General features: G+C 37.2%; 1 protein-coding gene across 2 annotated transcripts; it reads left to right on the top strand.

Annotated features, from left to right (window-relative positions):
• Positions 1 to 138: 138 nt before the first annotated feature.
• eeig2a (EEIG family member 2a) lies at positions 139 to 16788 on the top strand. Of its 2 annotated transcripts, none has more exons than XM_055201212.2 (11): positions 139 to 414; positions 2558 to 2678; positions 2763 to 2792; positions 2897 to 3013; positions 3459 to 3505; positions 11320 to 11423; positions 11612 to 11740; positions 11968 to 12151; positions 12257 to 12393; positions 15254 to 15317; positions 15517 to 16788. In XM_055201212.2, the coding sequence occupies exons 1-11, from the start codon at positions 269 to 271 to the stop codon at positions 15557 to 15559; spliced, it is 1122 nt and encodes a 373-aa protein (XP_055057187.1). In that variant the 5' UTR covers positions 139 to 268; the 3' UTR covers positions 15560 to 16788. The 2 variants fall into 2 exon arrangements, with proteins under 2 accessions (XP_055057187.1, XP_055057188.1); XM_055201213.2 differs by having other exon boundaries at positions 141 to 414; positions 11612 to 11725.
• Positions 16789 to 17757: the final 969 nt, after the last annotated feature.

Raw genomic sequence — 17757 nt, 5'->3', positions numbered from 1 at the left:
AATGATGATAATAATAATCATGATGATAATAATAATAATAATGAGTGGGACTTTTATTTTACACTATTGATAAATATTGATAATAATAATAATCATGATGATAATAATAATATTGAGTGGGACTTTTATTTTAAAGTGTAACGTCTTAGCGGTTTAAAAGCCGCACTCAGAGAGGAGACACACTTGACAGTTAGTGTACCTTCGCTTTCTAAACCTCAGCTGCAGTGATCCTTCCCTTCTTTTGTCGTGCTTCATATATATTAAATACATGTCTTTTATGATGATGAGGAAGAAGAGGTTCAAGTTTAAAGTGGATGTGGAGCTGGAGGAGTTGTCATCTGTCCCGTATGTAAACGGGGTTCTGTTCTGTAAAGTCCGACTGACTGACGGAGGGTTTTCACAAGAGTCATCGAGGTGAGGAACAGTACATACAAATATGTTGAAACCTTATTTAATAGCAATTCCTAACTTAAATGTTACTGAATATGCTGTATTTGTATCATCCCGTGTATGCTTTTTCTTTGCCTCGTGGATTTTGTTCTTAGTAACGTTAAGTGCGTATCAAAACTTAACTTACATTGCCATACAGTATAAACTGCCAATCTGGTATTGTGTCTGAATATATTTAATATAAATATTCATTATCTTTACTGATTTATGCTGAAAACACGTTTAAAGATGATAAAAGACTTTCAGTGGCAGGTAACCAACATTGTTTGTATTGTGTTAACATGTTTTTTCAGCTTTATTGACCTTGAGTTTATCTGATACAGAGACTGAATAGATGTTTCATGCAACACTGCAGATCCTTTTTAAAAGCCAGTACTTTTGGGTTTATGTAGAGGAGCTTGTGTTTTGGGATTGAGGGAATGGGTGGGGGGTCTTCGGGGAACTCAACAGGTCTGATGTGCCTCTAAGTGGGAAAAGTGGGCTCGGAATCTCCTCCTTCCTTCCTTTAACCGTCAAGGCTGAGCTCAACTGAGCGCAATTTACAAAGGAATGTAAACACACAGTACAATGTGAATGCCAGGAATCCTCTGCTCCACATTAAGCCTGCAGATGGAGATATTCCTGCATTGACTCTAATAAGATGCTTAATGATGTCAGTAAAAAGATTTTCTTTTGTTATGGAGCAATTATAGTTTAAGAGGTTGTGTTTAATTTGCGACCTTAGACTATCAGAGCTGTTATTTTTTTTAACCTGATCTTACAGTAGCTTCAGGTTTATGCTGTTGTTATAACTATGATATTGCTATAACTGTTACTTTTCTTGCTGGTTTTAATGTGACACCGCACCATTTTCAAATTGAAAGTGATTTAACTTTGATTTTCAATTAAATGGAGGTTTGCAACAGAGGTTTTGCCAAAAATAGTAAACACAGTGCAACCAACTATTATAAACGCCATATCAGATTGTTACATGTAGCTGGTTAAAGATACATTTGTATTGTTTTACACACCTGCCACATACAGTTGAGCTCATAAGTTTACATGCAAAATCTACAAAATGGTATTTAGCAATAAATTAAAAGGATCACACAAATTGCAGTTTTAATTTAGTACTGTACCGAACAAGCTATTTCATATAGGAGATGCTTACACAACACCAAGTAATAATAACAGCATTAAAAAATTACCCAGAAGTTTAAAGTTTACATACCCCTTGCCAAACATTAGTATTTGGGAACAATAAAATAGGGATCGACCGATATGGATTTTTCAGTGCCGATGCTGATACCGATTTTTGTTTCATCAGCCTTAGCCGATGACCGATACAGGCTGCCGATTTTCTTGAGCCGATATTTGGAGCCGATACTGTTTTTGCTCACTCAATTAACATCATAAAAATTATGTAAAAAATGGCATGTTGTTAAAAAGAGATGTTATTAGTTTGCACAGTTCTTACATTTATTGTAGTCTAGGACTAGTCTAATCCCTGTCCAGGAAACCGCCCCATAGAGATGAAAAAAAACCCACTTTGTTCAGCTATGATCAGCTGTTAAGCCGAGCTTTCAATGTTGTCGTGAAAAGGTTGGTTGTTTTTAGTCACATGACCTGCAATCGCTTGCGGGTTCCAGCACTCTGTCTGTAAATTATGCCGGAAAAATCGGCAAATTGATGCCGATACACATAAAACTCGCAAATATCGGCCCGATATATCGGCCGGCCGATATATCGGTCTATCACTACAATAAAAGGGAACACAAAATTGCAGTTTGTTGTTCATATAGTTATTTCACATAAGAGATGCTTACATATAAATCACATCACATAAAATAACTGCACTAAAACAAGTACCCCTTGATTCTTAATACCGTATATAAGGTTATCTGTTTGATCAGTGACTGTTTTTATGTTTTGTGATTTGTTCCTCATGAGTCTCTTGAGCTCAACTGTACGTACATAATATACTATAAATTTTACTGCATAAATAATGTGCTTTCACATACAGAATTGTATGCATTGCATTGCTTGTGCAATAACAGCCTCAGTATTTATTTATCTAAAAGATTTACAGTGATTTTTACACTAACATATCACTGTTTTTCTCCTGCAGAGAGCCGGTTGTGGCTAACTGTGTTAATTGGAAGAAAAAGTTCTCATTTTTATGTAAAATGAACGCTAACGCAGGGACAGGGGTGCTGGACCCATGTGTGCTCCGAGTGTCTGTAAGAAAGGTATGATTTAATTTTGTACATTTTAAAATGGGCTTCTATGACAAACTTGTGGTTTTAAATCATTTATTGGATTTCTTTATTAAGGAGCTGAAAGGTGGCAAGACGTTTGCAAAGGTAAGGCTTCTCCGTGGGATCTTTAAGACTCTAGAAATTGTGATATATTAAGATTTTTGCTGCCTGATTTTTGGGAGTGACTACTGCATGTCCGTGTCATACAGCTCGGCTATGCTGATTTAAACCTGGCTGAATTTGCCGGCTCAGGAAACACAACACGACACTGTCTACTAGAGGGATATAACACAAAAAACACACGGCAGGACAACTCTATACTGAAGGTACACACACACATTTTTAAAACAGTTGTGCATTTATGTTAAGGCTGTATGCCTTATCTATTACTTTGTGATTTTGCGTATTTATTTATATCATAAACATGCTGTTTCTAGGGGGCGTGTGAGGGGTGTGTCTTCTCCCTTCAGATTTGTGTGTGGTATTGCGTTACATGTTTAGATTCATGTTAATTCTGTGTGGCATGTTGTAGCCTGTGTTGAGATTTATGTTTTCCATTCCAAACCCCCACCTGCGCCTGGAGGTCTGCACCGAGCCCCCAGAATTCCACGGCTCCATACCATTACACCCATGCTAGGAGCGGTTCTGAGAGTACCCAGAATTCCTCAGGCCTGAACATTTATAGCCTTATGGAACCACACTCTACTTACATCCAGACTTAGCTTCAAATTTATATGTAACTGTTCACCCCATATCTTTCTTTTTCTCTAGGTGGTTATTAGTATGCAGCTAATGTCAGGTGATCCATGCTTTAAAACGTAAGTTAATCTCCTCATTTTGTAATATGCAATGAATTTTACACTTCAAATCAAAACCCTTTCGAAAAGGACAGCAAGACTTAATTTGTTTCCGGTAGCTGAATTGGTAATGCATGCAACTAGCAATGCCTCGCTCAGGGATTTCTGCACATAATGATAATAATAATTTAAACAATCATTTTATCCCTTAAAACTCTAAACATCATATGTAGAAATTTTTCCAATGATGATAAATTCTTCATGCCTTAAAATAGCTAGAATGTAACTCTACACCCTTCCCTCACTTAGTATATGCAGATCTATAATTAGAGTGGCACAGGGATGACGTATTTTTGTAGTATTACTGGTGGGTTTTATGTTGTAGAATATAAAGTGAAAATATCTTGTAAACCAAGATCTTTAAGGTGTTTAACCAAAACCCCATTTAAAAAAAACATTAACTTTGGGACGATGGAACTGGAAGTATTAAAATGCTCCCTGCCTCTTCTCAATATCACCAGCTCGAACCAAAGATTTGAATCTGCAAATTAGTCCAGGGTTCCCACGTCCTTGAAATCCTTGAAAGTTTGTGAATTCGGGGGAAAATAATTTAAGGCCCTGGGGAGTTTTTGAAAATATACATACATAGATACAGGTCATTGAAAGTGCTTGAATCTATTTTATGTAGTGCTGGGCAAAGATTAATCGCGATTAATCGCATACAAAATAAAAGTGATTTTTGGCATAATATATGAGTATGTGCTGTGCGTAATTATTATGTATAAATAAATACACACACATTCATGTATGTATTTAAGAAACATTTACATGTTTATATATATTTATTTATATTTTTATATATTCTATATTAAAAATACATTTAAAACAATTATATATAAGTAAAGCAATTCTGAAATGAATATATGAATGTGTGTGTGGTTAAATATACACAATAATTACACAAAGTACACGCACATATATTATGCAAAAAATCACTTTTATTTTGTATGCGATTAATCGCGATTAATCTTTGCCCAGCACTAATTTTATTTAAAAAGTTTTTGGAAAAAATCCATATTATTTCCTGTGTAGTGTAGGATAATATCATAAAAATCTAGACTCAGAAGGTCGCGAGAACACAGAACGCACTTATGAGAATTAAGATGTGTGCGATCTTCCTGTTGGTCACCTGACCTCCCCCATTGTTTTGCCGCAATGACTTCTGGGGCGTGAAGCGGTTTCAGCGCGCAAGTCTGCACTCGATGCATCCTCGATATCAAGAACACATCCGGGTATTTTGATGCGTCCTCTGTACTTGCGTTCTTGAGAATTGGAATGAACTTCGACTGTTAATGATGACGTAGAGCAAGGACACGAGAACGCAAGATCGCTAAAGAACACATATTGAGAAACAGCCCCCGTCTTTGTTGTTAAGCCTCACCATTGGTTGAATTTGATATACACATTCAGACGCACTTACGTCCCCAAAAGCGTCACCCGCAGTGACGCAGCGCAAGTTCCCTCGAAAGGGAACTGTAACAATGTATTTTAAAAGATAACACAATGTAACCTTGCTCTCACTTGAAATGTGTCCCCACATTTAGTCCATGAATTTGAGGGTATATTGGACCTGGAAAGTCCTTGAAAGATCCTTGAATTTAAAGTTAACTAAGGTGTGGGAACTCTGTTAGTCACTGCGGCCTCTACTCTATATATCTGTACACAGGGTCCGAAATTAACACCCGCCAAGCGCCAAATGCGGGTAGATTTTCCGTTTGGCGACTAAATTCAAAAGGCTACCCGCCACACTGGCGGGTGATTTTCATATCAAAATATTAATGCAATATAATGTTTTTGCCAGTAACTAATCTGGGAACGAGGTGAGCTAGCCACAGAACGTCTCTACGCTCCAAGTCTCGCACTAGAGACGGTCTGTTGCTAGCTAGTACTGCAGGTAACTTGCGGTCTGCAGCTAGCTATCAAAATGCATCCCCGCCCTGCCCGTCGGGCTATCTTGACTTATAGGGAGGAAAAAATATATTTAAATGCTTATGCATTCTTTCACAGATTTGGATGGGTAATAATGGTGTATGAAATTCAGGCATTGGGTATTTAAATTACGTTTGAGCGCGCGCCCGAGTTTTACTTTAACTTTCGCGATCGCGCGAAAAGACGCAGTACAGGAAGCAATCCGTAATGATTTGTCATGGATTTGTTTGGCAAATCCTCCAACTTCGTTCTGTCAGTCATTACTATCCTCACGTAAGAAAATGAAATCTCTCGCAGCAAGCTTTAAAGTATAGATTGTACGGCCAGTGAAGAGAGTGACTGTGCAGAATCGCTCTTAAAGCGACAGCCCCTGTTTTTCTGATCGAAAAAGTTATCCAATCTGTAACTGGATGATCCAAACTGTGAGTTTTGTGACCCACTAAACCACTTTTAAATGGTGAGTATATCTGATGTGGGGATGAGCAGGGAAAAGTTGGTTTATATGGAAATCCAGTCTTTGTTTGTTAAAAAAACAACAGCATCAAAACAACAACAAGAATAGCAGATTAAACATTGTGGTTAGAGCCCTATTGGCTTTGTATTGGCAAAATTTGGCCTGTGGTAAAACTAATTGAATAAGCCTGTGCTATGCCCACAAAGTCAAGTGGTATTTTCTTATCTGTGACATCAGTTAATATTTCAGATTCAGAATCTGAAGTTTATAGATTTCACTTCGGTTAGAAGAAAAATTTGTACTGATGATTGATATGTACTGAAAATTGATGTGTGTTATTTGTGTTTTAATAGATGTTTTGTCTTAATATTCTACATTAAAAGTAATGTATTTTTTACTCGGGCTACTTGCATTCATTTCGGGCTACCAAAAACTGAAGAGTGCCTGCCCGAAGGGCTACCAGGGATTTTGAAATTTTGCGAGCCCTGCCATGAATACAGCAAATGAAATGAATGTACATATGACAAAAAAAGGCTGTTTATTATTCTGGCCGGTAAAAATATGCTTGGCTGGTGGATTTTTTCATCTACCAGTCCCCGTGGCAGGTGAGCCAAAAAGTTAATTTCGGACCCTGTCTGTACATAGATGCCGCACTCGGCAGTTCCAGACATGTAGCTGATGGGTATACAATGCATATGTGAGATGTGCATATTTTAGCACTGATGGTGTAAAGGGTTAGAGCATTCACACTGCACACATAAGCAGTGCGTTATTGCGTCCCAGAAGTAAAGCTGAAGCAGCACTGCTGCAATCGTTTCAGCGCCGAGTCTGTGCAGCATCAATACATAAACTACTAATCCACTCGTTCAACTGTTTTAATGTGATTGGTTACATGTTTATGATAGAAACCGAGGTGATTTCAAACTACAGTTTTGTGGCTGTCTTAGAAAAACCGCAATTTTATGGAGGAAATACTCAGCAATAAATGATGAATTTGCACATGGTTTGTCTTAAAAGCATTTTAAAAATAACACACAAACATATAAACAACAATAAAAACTTTATTTACGGTATTTGAATTTTATTTATTTATTATTCCTTTATTTTATTTCAATTTTCACCACAGAGGGACTTTAAATGAAAAGCCTGCATGGTTGTTACGCAAACCACTAGTTTTAACAACAAAGTTTTGGTTATTCGGGTCGATCAATGTTGCGTTTCTATTGCATGTTCTCCTTGTCACTGTGGATGTGTCGATGTGTGTTTGTGCTTGTGTTTTCACTTTTTATCTTAGCGCAATGTCTGAAGCCACATGAACACAGGAAGTCTGATTCAACCACTTTCTGATGAGGTTAAAGCAGATAACTCTGTTTCTCTGTGACTAGCCTAAAACCTTGATGGGTTTGTTGAGTTCATTTCATATAGAATCTTGTGTCATATATCTCTTATCCTGAAAGTCTGTTGGTCAGAGTTGTGTAAAACCTTGTACAAAGATAAAAACTTGAATCCCATTGACTGAAAGAACCCATCAGGGGATATGTTAAAGGCTATTTATAAAACGGCCAGTTCTGGTTCTTCATTCTGATTGGTTGAAACGCGTTCTCAGCTGTGATAAAACTCACCGGTAAACCCACGGCTCAAACCGTATTACATAGCTTGTATCACTGCGCCACTGTTGTTGTGTACTGTAGAAAATAACTGTCAAAATGTCGGATTTTGTTGTCAATTTTGATTTATTGGGTGGGCTAATTATATTATATTGTATTAATTATAATCCTCAACAATTGAACAATTAATGGCGATATCCAGATAAGTGTCAATAAATATTGTTGAGTTTTCTTGTTAATGCTTCCGTGAGGAGTAGTTGTACCGTATATTATCCACTGGGTGGCGATCACTGATCAGTGGTGGCGATCTTACACAACATAAACACTGATGCTTTCACTCAACACTTTAAAACTCAAGTGTATTTTTTGATCAGCGATCTGAATCGGATCTCTAACAAAAGTCATTCACAGAAATGGAATTATCCCAACATTTTGCTCAAAATTTGAGAGGATAAAAGAACAATTGAAGGTAGGGTGAAACGTTTTTATTTTGTTGTTTGAAAGCAGAGGGTCTGTTCTTTCATTTGATATATTGTATGTTTATATATCTAAAGAAGAACATTTTTCTGGAAGGCATTAATGTTTAACTAAAGCTGGGTGGCAACTCTTTTAAAAAACGCTGGCAGGGAAAGTGTTAAGCATGCTTCCAAGCATATTTGATCCACACGTCAACAGTTGCACGGTATAAATGTTAATGTATAAATTAGATGAATGTTAATTTATGAAAATAAACACCACAGTCTTAATGAATCATATTTTCATTGTGTCTTTGCTCCGTCTGTTTTGCTTGGGAACCGCTCTGTTGCAGACACACTTGAGTCTGAGGAACTACTTTGTTTGGCGGAAGACTAATATCTGTACTAATATAATTACAACTTATTTGCTGTGTTTTATTATATGAAATCCTGCTATACATAATTTGAAGCAACCGTTTTATAAACGCAATAAGCCCCGCGAAGCAGTGGGTTACCAGTGCATTTTATAACGGCTAAGGGGGTTTTAGGCACTCCGCTTCGCGTCGTGCCTAACAACGCCCCTTAGCCGTTATAAAATGCACTGGTAACCCACTGCTTCTTGGGGCTTATTGCTTTAGTATGTCACCGTATACTGTTTAATCAATTTGGTCATGCACTCTTGAACGTGTTAGTTTAGGGTCATCTGTGTTATTATTGGAACAACACACTTTGTGTTATCATTAACACAACTTGTGATCAACACAAAATGGCACAATGTGTTAAAAGCATAATACAAAAAAATGTGTACATTTTTTTTTAACACAGCCCACATATGCTGTTAGTGATTTATTTAGAGGGTTTTATTGTATATTTGAAACTGGATTCACAACAATAATCAAGTTTTTATATTGCTTAAGCACTCTATGATACAGATATATTTTTTAAATGGGCAATAACCTGTATTCACACTCATTATTTCTTTATCGAATGAAATGCAAATACCTCTTTATCTTATTTTTTTAGACTTGACCACACTGTTTCTGTTCAAACAGTGTTTAAATCAGTTATGTGTTTGTATATGGTACAATATGGTTTCAGATGTGAGGCAGTGTGAGATTTCTCCTTTCCGCACTGAGAGATGTGATTCATATTATTATGTAAGCAAGCTGGCATGATCTCTCATGAGCCATCAGACACAGTGTTTTCGACTGTAGATTAGCAACTGAAATGAATGACGGGTGTGTGTTTGTTATGACAGAGAAGTGAATCGTTGTGTAATGTGAGTCAGCTTCAAAAAATCTACACCCACCCACCCTTCATCTTTCACTGGTAATAAAACATTGGCGTACAATTTTTGCATCATAACTTTTGAATTATAGTTCTGCACTTCAGTTTACTAAAACATTAATAATAAATGCTATGATATTAATAAAGTAATACTTTATTCAAATAAATGCAAGACAACATGTGATTCACACAGTCAAGAAGGTAAACACTGGATGTTAAGAAGAACATTGCTATATTTAAGGTCTCAGACCGTTGGCTTTATTTCAAAACTGGGACTAAGACACTGCTGCAATTTCTTGGTTTGGTTCACTCTTAAATGTTTTAAACACGGTTCCAAAATCAAAAATTGCCTGTATTGCAGTGTGTCATGTAGCTGTCCATCAATGTTAACAATGTGCTAAGTAGTTAAACCAAAAAGTGCACGATTAATAAAGTTATTGGCTTCTAAAGTAGGGAGTCGACTCCCTGAATCGCTGAAACGAGTCGTCATATGGATTGAATCTCCTTCGAAAACTATGACCTGCCCACACAGACACTTCAGCTAGTTAGTGTGTAAACATCATATCACGCTCTGTTTTCAGTTTGTGTTTTCACTACCAAAGGATGAAGGTATATGAAGGATCTCTGGTTAAAATTACTTTTTCAAGGAGAAAAGATACCCATAGGGTTTAGTACCATAGACTGTAAAAAAGATGGACATAGTGTCCATGACTTCACCCATAGGTTTCTAAAGATCGTTTTTGAAACTTAAAGTAGGCCTTGCCTGCCGTCGCCATCTTGGCCGCGCGTCACCACGCATCACTCGCAGATATCCAAAAATAGTAAAGAGGTGGGACGTGGGTGAAGCTGAGGTGACTGGTTGCTGAAACCATGCCCGCCTAGCTCGACTCTAGTGACGGCAGTGGCTGTTCAACCATCACTCAAGTGGCCACACCCTTAATTATGCAAAAGTTTAAGGCTTAATATCATTTAAACGGATGAGTTACAAAAAAATTCACCCCCTCACAGTTGTCATGAAGGGCTAAATTAGCTATACAGTCCAAAAACACTGTCAGGGAATCACGTTAGCAAGCGGCATGTGCACTTGTGTTTACATTTTTGTTATGGTCCTCCTGTTAGCTTACATACTTGCTAAAAACATTAGTTTCTGTCGTCGTTTTTATTGCTTGGGTTAATGATGAATGATGGGTATTGAAGTCGATAATGTCTTCTCAGTAAATCATGTTAGCAATAGGTCAGTACATGTTGCGCTATTGTTGGTCTGTGCCACTGATCTGTGGTCTGTGCGGAGACTGTGTCAGTTGACCAATCAGAGCAGAGTAGGCTACTGAAAGGTGTGGTTTAGGCAGACTGAGTCGTTGAATGGCTTCACGTGAATCGTTTGGGGATCTCTGAGAAAGGGGGTAATATTAAATTTATATTTTGAAAAAATTACAGTGTTTTTTGACCTTGCATGCATTTAAACCTGTTGTCCTATCTGTCAGTCGACAACTGTAGGTTTATTGTGGGTTTCTTTGTAGCTTTCCTTATATTATTTCATCATTTTGTTCCACTGAGCGATTAAAGCCTATCTCTTCGAGACGCTCGCTAAACATTTTGGAAAGTTTTATGTTTTTATATGTTTCGGACAGTTTCTCTGAAATATGTTTGTTCGACCGTATTTGCAATGCACACTGCTGCTTGTATCCCATTGTTTCCCATTATACTCAGCCTGGTTTATTGGTCCGTTGGTTACGGTAGCTTAAAAGAACAACAATGCTGTCCAAATGTCAGTATTACCCAATAAATAGGCCTTTTTGGCAGATTAACAGAGGTGCTGGCTCTCATTTAATGGACTTATTCCTGTTTTAAAATATCTGTTTAATTTCATGTTGTTGTTGTTTTTATTAAATCTTTTAAAAAGTCATACAGGTTAGTTGCTGGAATTGTTGGATTTATTTTGCTTTATTTATTGTTTTGCACCTGCAATGAAACATCTATGGGCTATTTTTAATCACTTTTCACATGATATCCATATTTATTTGAGATCTTTGATTGTACCAGGCCTCCATCCACTGCAATGACCACTGGTTTTCCTGGAGATACAGAGATGTGTCTTCATGAAGATAGAAGAGGAGAGCCACAGAAAACAACTCACATCTGTACAGGTATTCTTACAATGAAAGTAATACACAATAACTAGTACACTATGCTTTTATAAAGACAAGTTAATTTTAAGTAAATATGGTAACCGTATTTAGAATTATAGATTGTTTTACTGTGCTGTTAGTGAATGCTCACCACTCATTTAAACTGTTAACATGACGCTAACAATCCTCTGATATTAACATTGAAGAAACTCAAAGAAAAGGCACCGGTGGTCATGGTTCTGGTTCTGTTCCTGATGAACTGGGAAAGTGTGGCCACTCGAGAACATCCAGCTATGCCAGCCAGCAATCCAAGGTCTCAGGTCCGTGTTCATCGCGTAGGTCTTCACTTTTTAGTGCTCCTGTAGCGCTATTGGAAGAGGTTTACGTTTGATTCCAAGGGAACACAGATACTGACAAAACTTATTGTATTTGTATTGTACTGTAAGTCATTTTCAAGTAAAAGCGTCTGCCAAATGCACAATTGTAGTGCTTTCATATCAAAAATGTAAAATATTATGATTTGATCCGACACTAATGTTGATCCATTTTGGTTTTCTTATAGGCTACAGCACAGATCACTCGCGTTCATCTAGCTTGACAGAGCTCTGTCATAGGAGGAACTTATCGGTGGGCAGTGCCTCCACGGGGATCGGCAGCATGCCAGAACCCAGTGATGATAAAGAGTCCCGCCCACGGGCCTGTACCCCAGTGCCACATCACCTCACACCATCACACAGTGCCAGCAGGTAAACACAGCCATGTAAAATGTGTTTTTAGAGATGATATGTGAAAGCATGTTAAAGCTTTAGGTGATGTCTTTATAAAGAATGAAGCGTGACTCTGTATTTAAGGTACCCTGTAAAGCAAGACTCAGTCGAGTCTCAGCTAAAGAGAGTGGACGCTACAAGAGTGGACGCTGATGATATCATTGAGACGATCTTACAAGGACAAGACTTTAGCCACAGTATACTGGACTCTAGTGCCGAAGGTACTCCTTCATTCACAAACATTGGATCTCAGTCACTAAGCATGCGTACGCACTGCCTATGGATGTTTTTACAAATGGTGCTGGGGGCCCCGGTTTTATCACATTTTATAAAATACATTAATTTTTCATAAGTTCTATGTAATCAAATCTCAAATAAATAAGGCTACTAAACAATAGTAGTACACTAAATAATTTAATAAGTTTTGGGCCACAAAGAGATGCACCGTATACAAGGGTGGCCGCATGCTGAAAAAGTTTGAGAACCACTGTACTAAGTTAAACCTCATTCACACAGCACTTTGGTCCCAGAAAATACCCATAAAATTGGCAGACAAGCTTCTGTGTGAAGGCAAACACGCCTGTAAATCTTCAGGGATCGGTCCCCGAAAAAAAAACCTAGTTACATTGCCCGAAAAAACCCTTACTGTGGGTTCACACCAGATGCGAGTTCAATGATTTGAGCGAGTAGTTTACATACAAAGTCAATGCAAAGACGCAATCAGATGCCTCCTTGTGTGGGGCGATGCGAATGGCGTGATATGAACGGCGCATTTGCCGCGAAAAAGCGTCTTTGCCCAAGTTGAAAATATTCAACTCGAGCGAAAAATTAGCATGACACGAAGTTAAAGGCGGAGTGCACAATTTTTGAAAGCCAATGTTGACGTTTGAAAAGACCTAAACAAACACGCCCCTACTCCAATAGAATCTGTACCTTCTTTTGATAGACCCGCCCCACACGTACGCAACCCAGGCAATGATGTTGGTTAGTAGACACGCCCCTTACTGCTGATTGGCTGGAAGTTTGTTTTGGTAGTCAGCTTGACTCCCTTTTCCAAAGCGTTTTTATGTGCACTGCGCCTTTAAATCCCACGAGTAATCTAGAGCGAGTAACGCGATGCCCCGCGTTTGGTGTGTACGTAGCATTAGTGTGAACAAGACGCAGAAACAATGCCATAATGGCCGTGTCATCGCAACATGACGTTTTGGTTCAGCTCTTTAAAATGAGGGATTTGCATGCAGATCAACATTCACGACGAGAAATGTCAGCAAACTGGACTGAAGCAGATATCAGTTAACTCGTCACTATCCCCAGAGATCATTCAGCAACATAAAAGAATACGTTAAAAACTACAAGCTCATTTGAGCTTATAATAAACAAAAATGCCTGCGCATCATCGCATCAAGATATATCGTTCAGCTCCTCAAAACGGGGGTTTTAAATGTATATTAACAATCACTATGAGAAATGTCTGCAAACTGGATTAAAGCAGAGATCAGGGAGCTTGTCAAATATCCACTCTGACTTTAAACGGGTCACGTGTCTTTCCGGGATCTTTCTGGTATCTGTGTGAACGCACACACAGATTATAGCAAATCATTGGCAGTGTTAATGAACAAAATCAAACGAAAAATCCTGGAAAAATCCTGGGTGCGTTTCTTGTGTATTTTCCGTAATGTCTGTGTGAAAAGGGCTTTACTGTATTTTGAACCACTATTTTAAATTCGCACCTAATTCTCACCACCATACCAGCACATAAACACCAGCCAAACATTTACTGTGAGACCAAACCCTAAGTCTAAACCCAAGCATAATGCAGTTTTATATGTTCCTGACTGTAGAAGGTAAAGACATTCAGACACGCTCAGGGAAATTCTGACATGTGTTCTGCTGCACTTGCACATTACATGAACCACATTGTGGTTTGGTTAAAGGAACGTTTACTATAGTTACCAACATTTCAAACAAACAAATGATTGAATTTCCCCTCTTTTCTCATTCTCTGACTCATAGACAGACCTCAGAGGCAGCAAGTTTAAACTCACTGTTGTCACAACAACTCTGAACATCTCTATGATCCCGTATACTGCATATTAATTTGTTGTCACTTTACCTTTTAATGCTTAATCCTGTTCTGTACACACACAGTTCAGTAATTACGGGACTGACAACTGCATTCTACAACCAAATTAACTCCCGCAAAATGCAGGTAGTGACAACCGCAATTACAGAAATTTTGCATAGTGTGTACATAACCGAGCTGAACAACTAGTAGTTAATAAAGTGTTTAAACGTGCATCATGGACATGAAAAAATAAATTCCTAGAAGGGGAAAAAGCCTTCTGTATGCGCGGTGCAGAAAATAACAGAGGCACGAGAGTTTGCTTACTGGTGTTGCCAGATCTTGCACAAAAAAATAGCGAACAAGAAAAATCCAATAATAAACCAAAATAAATCCAAACGCTTTACCTCAAAGATCAAAATATTGGGACTGGCACCTTCACACTTTATTAACACCAAAAACGGTATGTATGTACAAAAAAGACAAGGACCTGGCAACACTGCAAGGCCGCGCAATGTGAAGCAGCCTCACAAAAGCGTACAATACACAACACCAAGACAGAGGTTTATTACAAAACACAATGCTGTTAAATTATTTTGGTCAAAGCTGTGAGTGATGAGCATGCGAGACGGCAGAATGTTGCTATGGGCATTTAAATGCGGTTGTCACTCCCGAAAGTTTGCAGTGTGTACGAGACCAATATGAGTCCTCTCAGAAATAAAGGTAAAAAAGCTGTCACCAGGGCAAAAAGTAGGCTACACATATTAGTACCTCAAAGGAACATATTGTGGTACTTGTATGAATCTAAATGGTACAGATGAGGACCTTTTTAAAGCGTACCGTTCTAGTGATAGCTTTTGCACCTTTTTTTACAGTGTACAGCCAGGAAACTGAGCCGTTTTAATAATATATAGAAAAAGATTTGTATACATAAACATCATTGGTGTGTTTGATCACATTATCTTGATAGAGTAGAATGAATTCAATGTACTTAACTGTGAATTGCATGTGTTTTGTAGAGGAGGGTCTGCGACTGTTTATTGGACCTGGAGGCAGCACTGCACTGGGCAGTCAGCATACCAGGTATCGTCTCCATGAGGTCACTATTGGCATACTCGGCTTATGATACACTTCTCTGGAGGTGTTTGTTTCAGAAATGCGTATTATGTTACAGGAGTGCTAAAAATATAATGATGTCAGATTGTGCTTATGTAATACATACAGTAATTAAATGCATTTGCCCTCTCTCAATTTAATTCCCCTCTCTCTCTCCTTTAATAAGGGTTGGACCTAGTGCCTTTGAGCAGGTGGTTATAAAGCGCTAGACTGAATGACCGCAGGGTAAGATGATGTAACATCCCGTGTCAAAAGAGAGGACATCAGCTGGGTACTCGAAACACATGTTTGAGATCAAGGAGTCACTGCTTCCCCTTGTGGCCAAACCGGAGAAGTTCACAGATGCTTTTGTCAGCTGGTTCTGATAACAGGCAGCTACTCTTATTTTAATGTTGCTGTATTCAACTGAATAGATGTTTATAGTTCTCACAGTAATTTACAGATGGGACCTCAAAAACGTTTGAAGACCACTATGGTGGAAGTGACAAAATGTGTTATAGTTTTTATACTTATGTATATGGAATTGCTTATAAAAACGTTTAAACTGTAATGATGACATGCACTTTAAAGTAATTTTAATAGATAATTTGATCAAACCTTTTTGGAGGATTTATCTGTAACGTTTATAAATATGTACATTGATAGGTATTGACTTGAAAGGAGAGATGTTGTGCTCGGTTACCAAACAGGCCTCATGCAGGAACTGAAACACAGCAGAGCTGAAATTTGTACTTCAGAAAAGGTTTTACAAATGTATTAAAATATTTTACAGTTAAAGGTTGTTAAGATTTGTTGGTTAAGTGCAGTTTGTCAGGTTTTATGTTACGTTTTACTTGAAGTTTTTGTATGTAAAAGGAAAACATGAACTGTGTGTGTTTTATTTATGTTTATATGTGAGGGAATATGCAAGTTAACTAAGATGTTAACCAAATGTAATGGTTTTAAATCGTTTTAAACTCAGTAAGAGGTCACATCTAAATTATTGTTTGTTTATTTTAAACTGAAGCTCTTCAGCATTGACATATGCATGTATTGTTAGATACGCTCTTCTTTACATTTACATCTATGGTTAAAACAAAGCCAAAATACTGCATATAATATATGCACTATTCTCTGCATGTAATGTTTCATTGTACAGATGCTTTCAGTATAAGTTTTTTTGTTTGTTTTTTTTTTAGCAAATTTAGGTTATGTTTGCTGTTTTTGTATGTTTTTAGTCTTGGTGCAATTTTCTTTGTAATATTTGTTTGAGCTTGTGATTTTTATGTTTAGGTTACATTTCTGTACCAAATGGAGAAAACTTTTCATTTAAAATAATTTCAACTATATTTATAGAAGTAAAAAGCCATCTCACAAAGCAAAATATGTACATGTGGCATGCATTCTTTATTTAAATATCGAGAGAATTAAATGGCATTATGTTAATGAATTGTGAGATTGTGAAAATAAATGCCATTATTTTATATAAATAGATGATCAAAGCTTTAATGTGCAAGGGCACGTATATCTGCAGTCAGCTACTGTACACTGGAGGCTTGTGTTGCCAAATCCTTTGTAAAATAGCTAACTCCCAAACAACAGAGATAGAAATAGATTCTCAGTCGGGCAATTCTGTGCAAAAGTAAACCTTTTAGCATGAAAAGCAACTTTTAGTGCAGTATTAGCAAAATTTTATTTATCCGCATCAGCCAGTATATTTTTCTGATCCTTAGATTTGTTGTTTATAATGGAGAAAAACTGATGTGAAGCCAAAGTCTGACAGATAGTAATGACCATTATTCACTTTTAATGGGAAGTTACATTGTGTTTTACACAACAACACTTTGGTGTGCAGCAAAATCTGCCATCCACAGTACGTCTTAGTTATTTTTCAAGTACTTTAAAAGGGTTTGTTTATACATATTATGCATATCAAATTTTTATTTAGTTTCAATAATTTTCTAATTTTGTTTGTATCTTTGTTTCTCTCACCAGTTTGTCTCTCATTTATGGTAATGGCATTTTTGCTATATCAGCCACACTTAATCTTAATTATTAATATTTCGGCATAAAAAACCCACATTGGCCGACCACTAGTTTTCACCCACACTGTAAAAATGGTTTTGTAAAAGTCAACTTAATTTTATAAGTTATAACAACTCACCTGTAGTTATAACAACTCATCTCTAGTCAAGATAAATAATATTAAGTTGAAATGACTTTTAAATCATAAAAAGTATTTTTTACAGTGCAGTTTTTAATCATACTGAAATCTCAAATGTAAATATTGTTAATATATAATGTTTAAATACCAATGTAAGTCTCTGTTGAAGTTTTTAAAGCATTTTTTATTATGTTCCATATACTATAGTTCAAATTTCAGAATTGTCACATCCATAATGGAGAAATGTCCATAACGCTGTTTCTT

The sequence above is a fragment of the Misgurnus anguillicaudatus genome, chromosome 2 (assembly GCF_027580225.2).
Source record: "Misgurnus anguillicaudatus chromosome 2, ASM2758022v2, whole genome shotgun sequence".
Lineage (NCBI taxonomy): Eukaryota > Metazoa > Chordata > Actinopteri > Cypriniformes > Cobitidae > Misgurnus > Misgurnus anguillicaudatus.
Note: the sequence above shows the minus strand (reverse complement) of the source record. Positions and strands in the feature narration are given on the sequence as shown.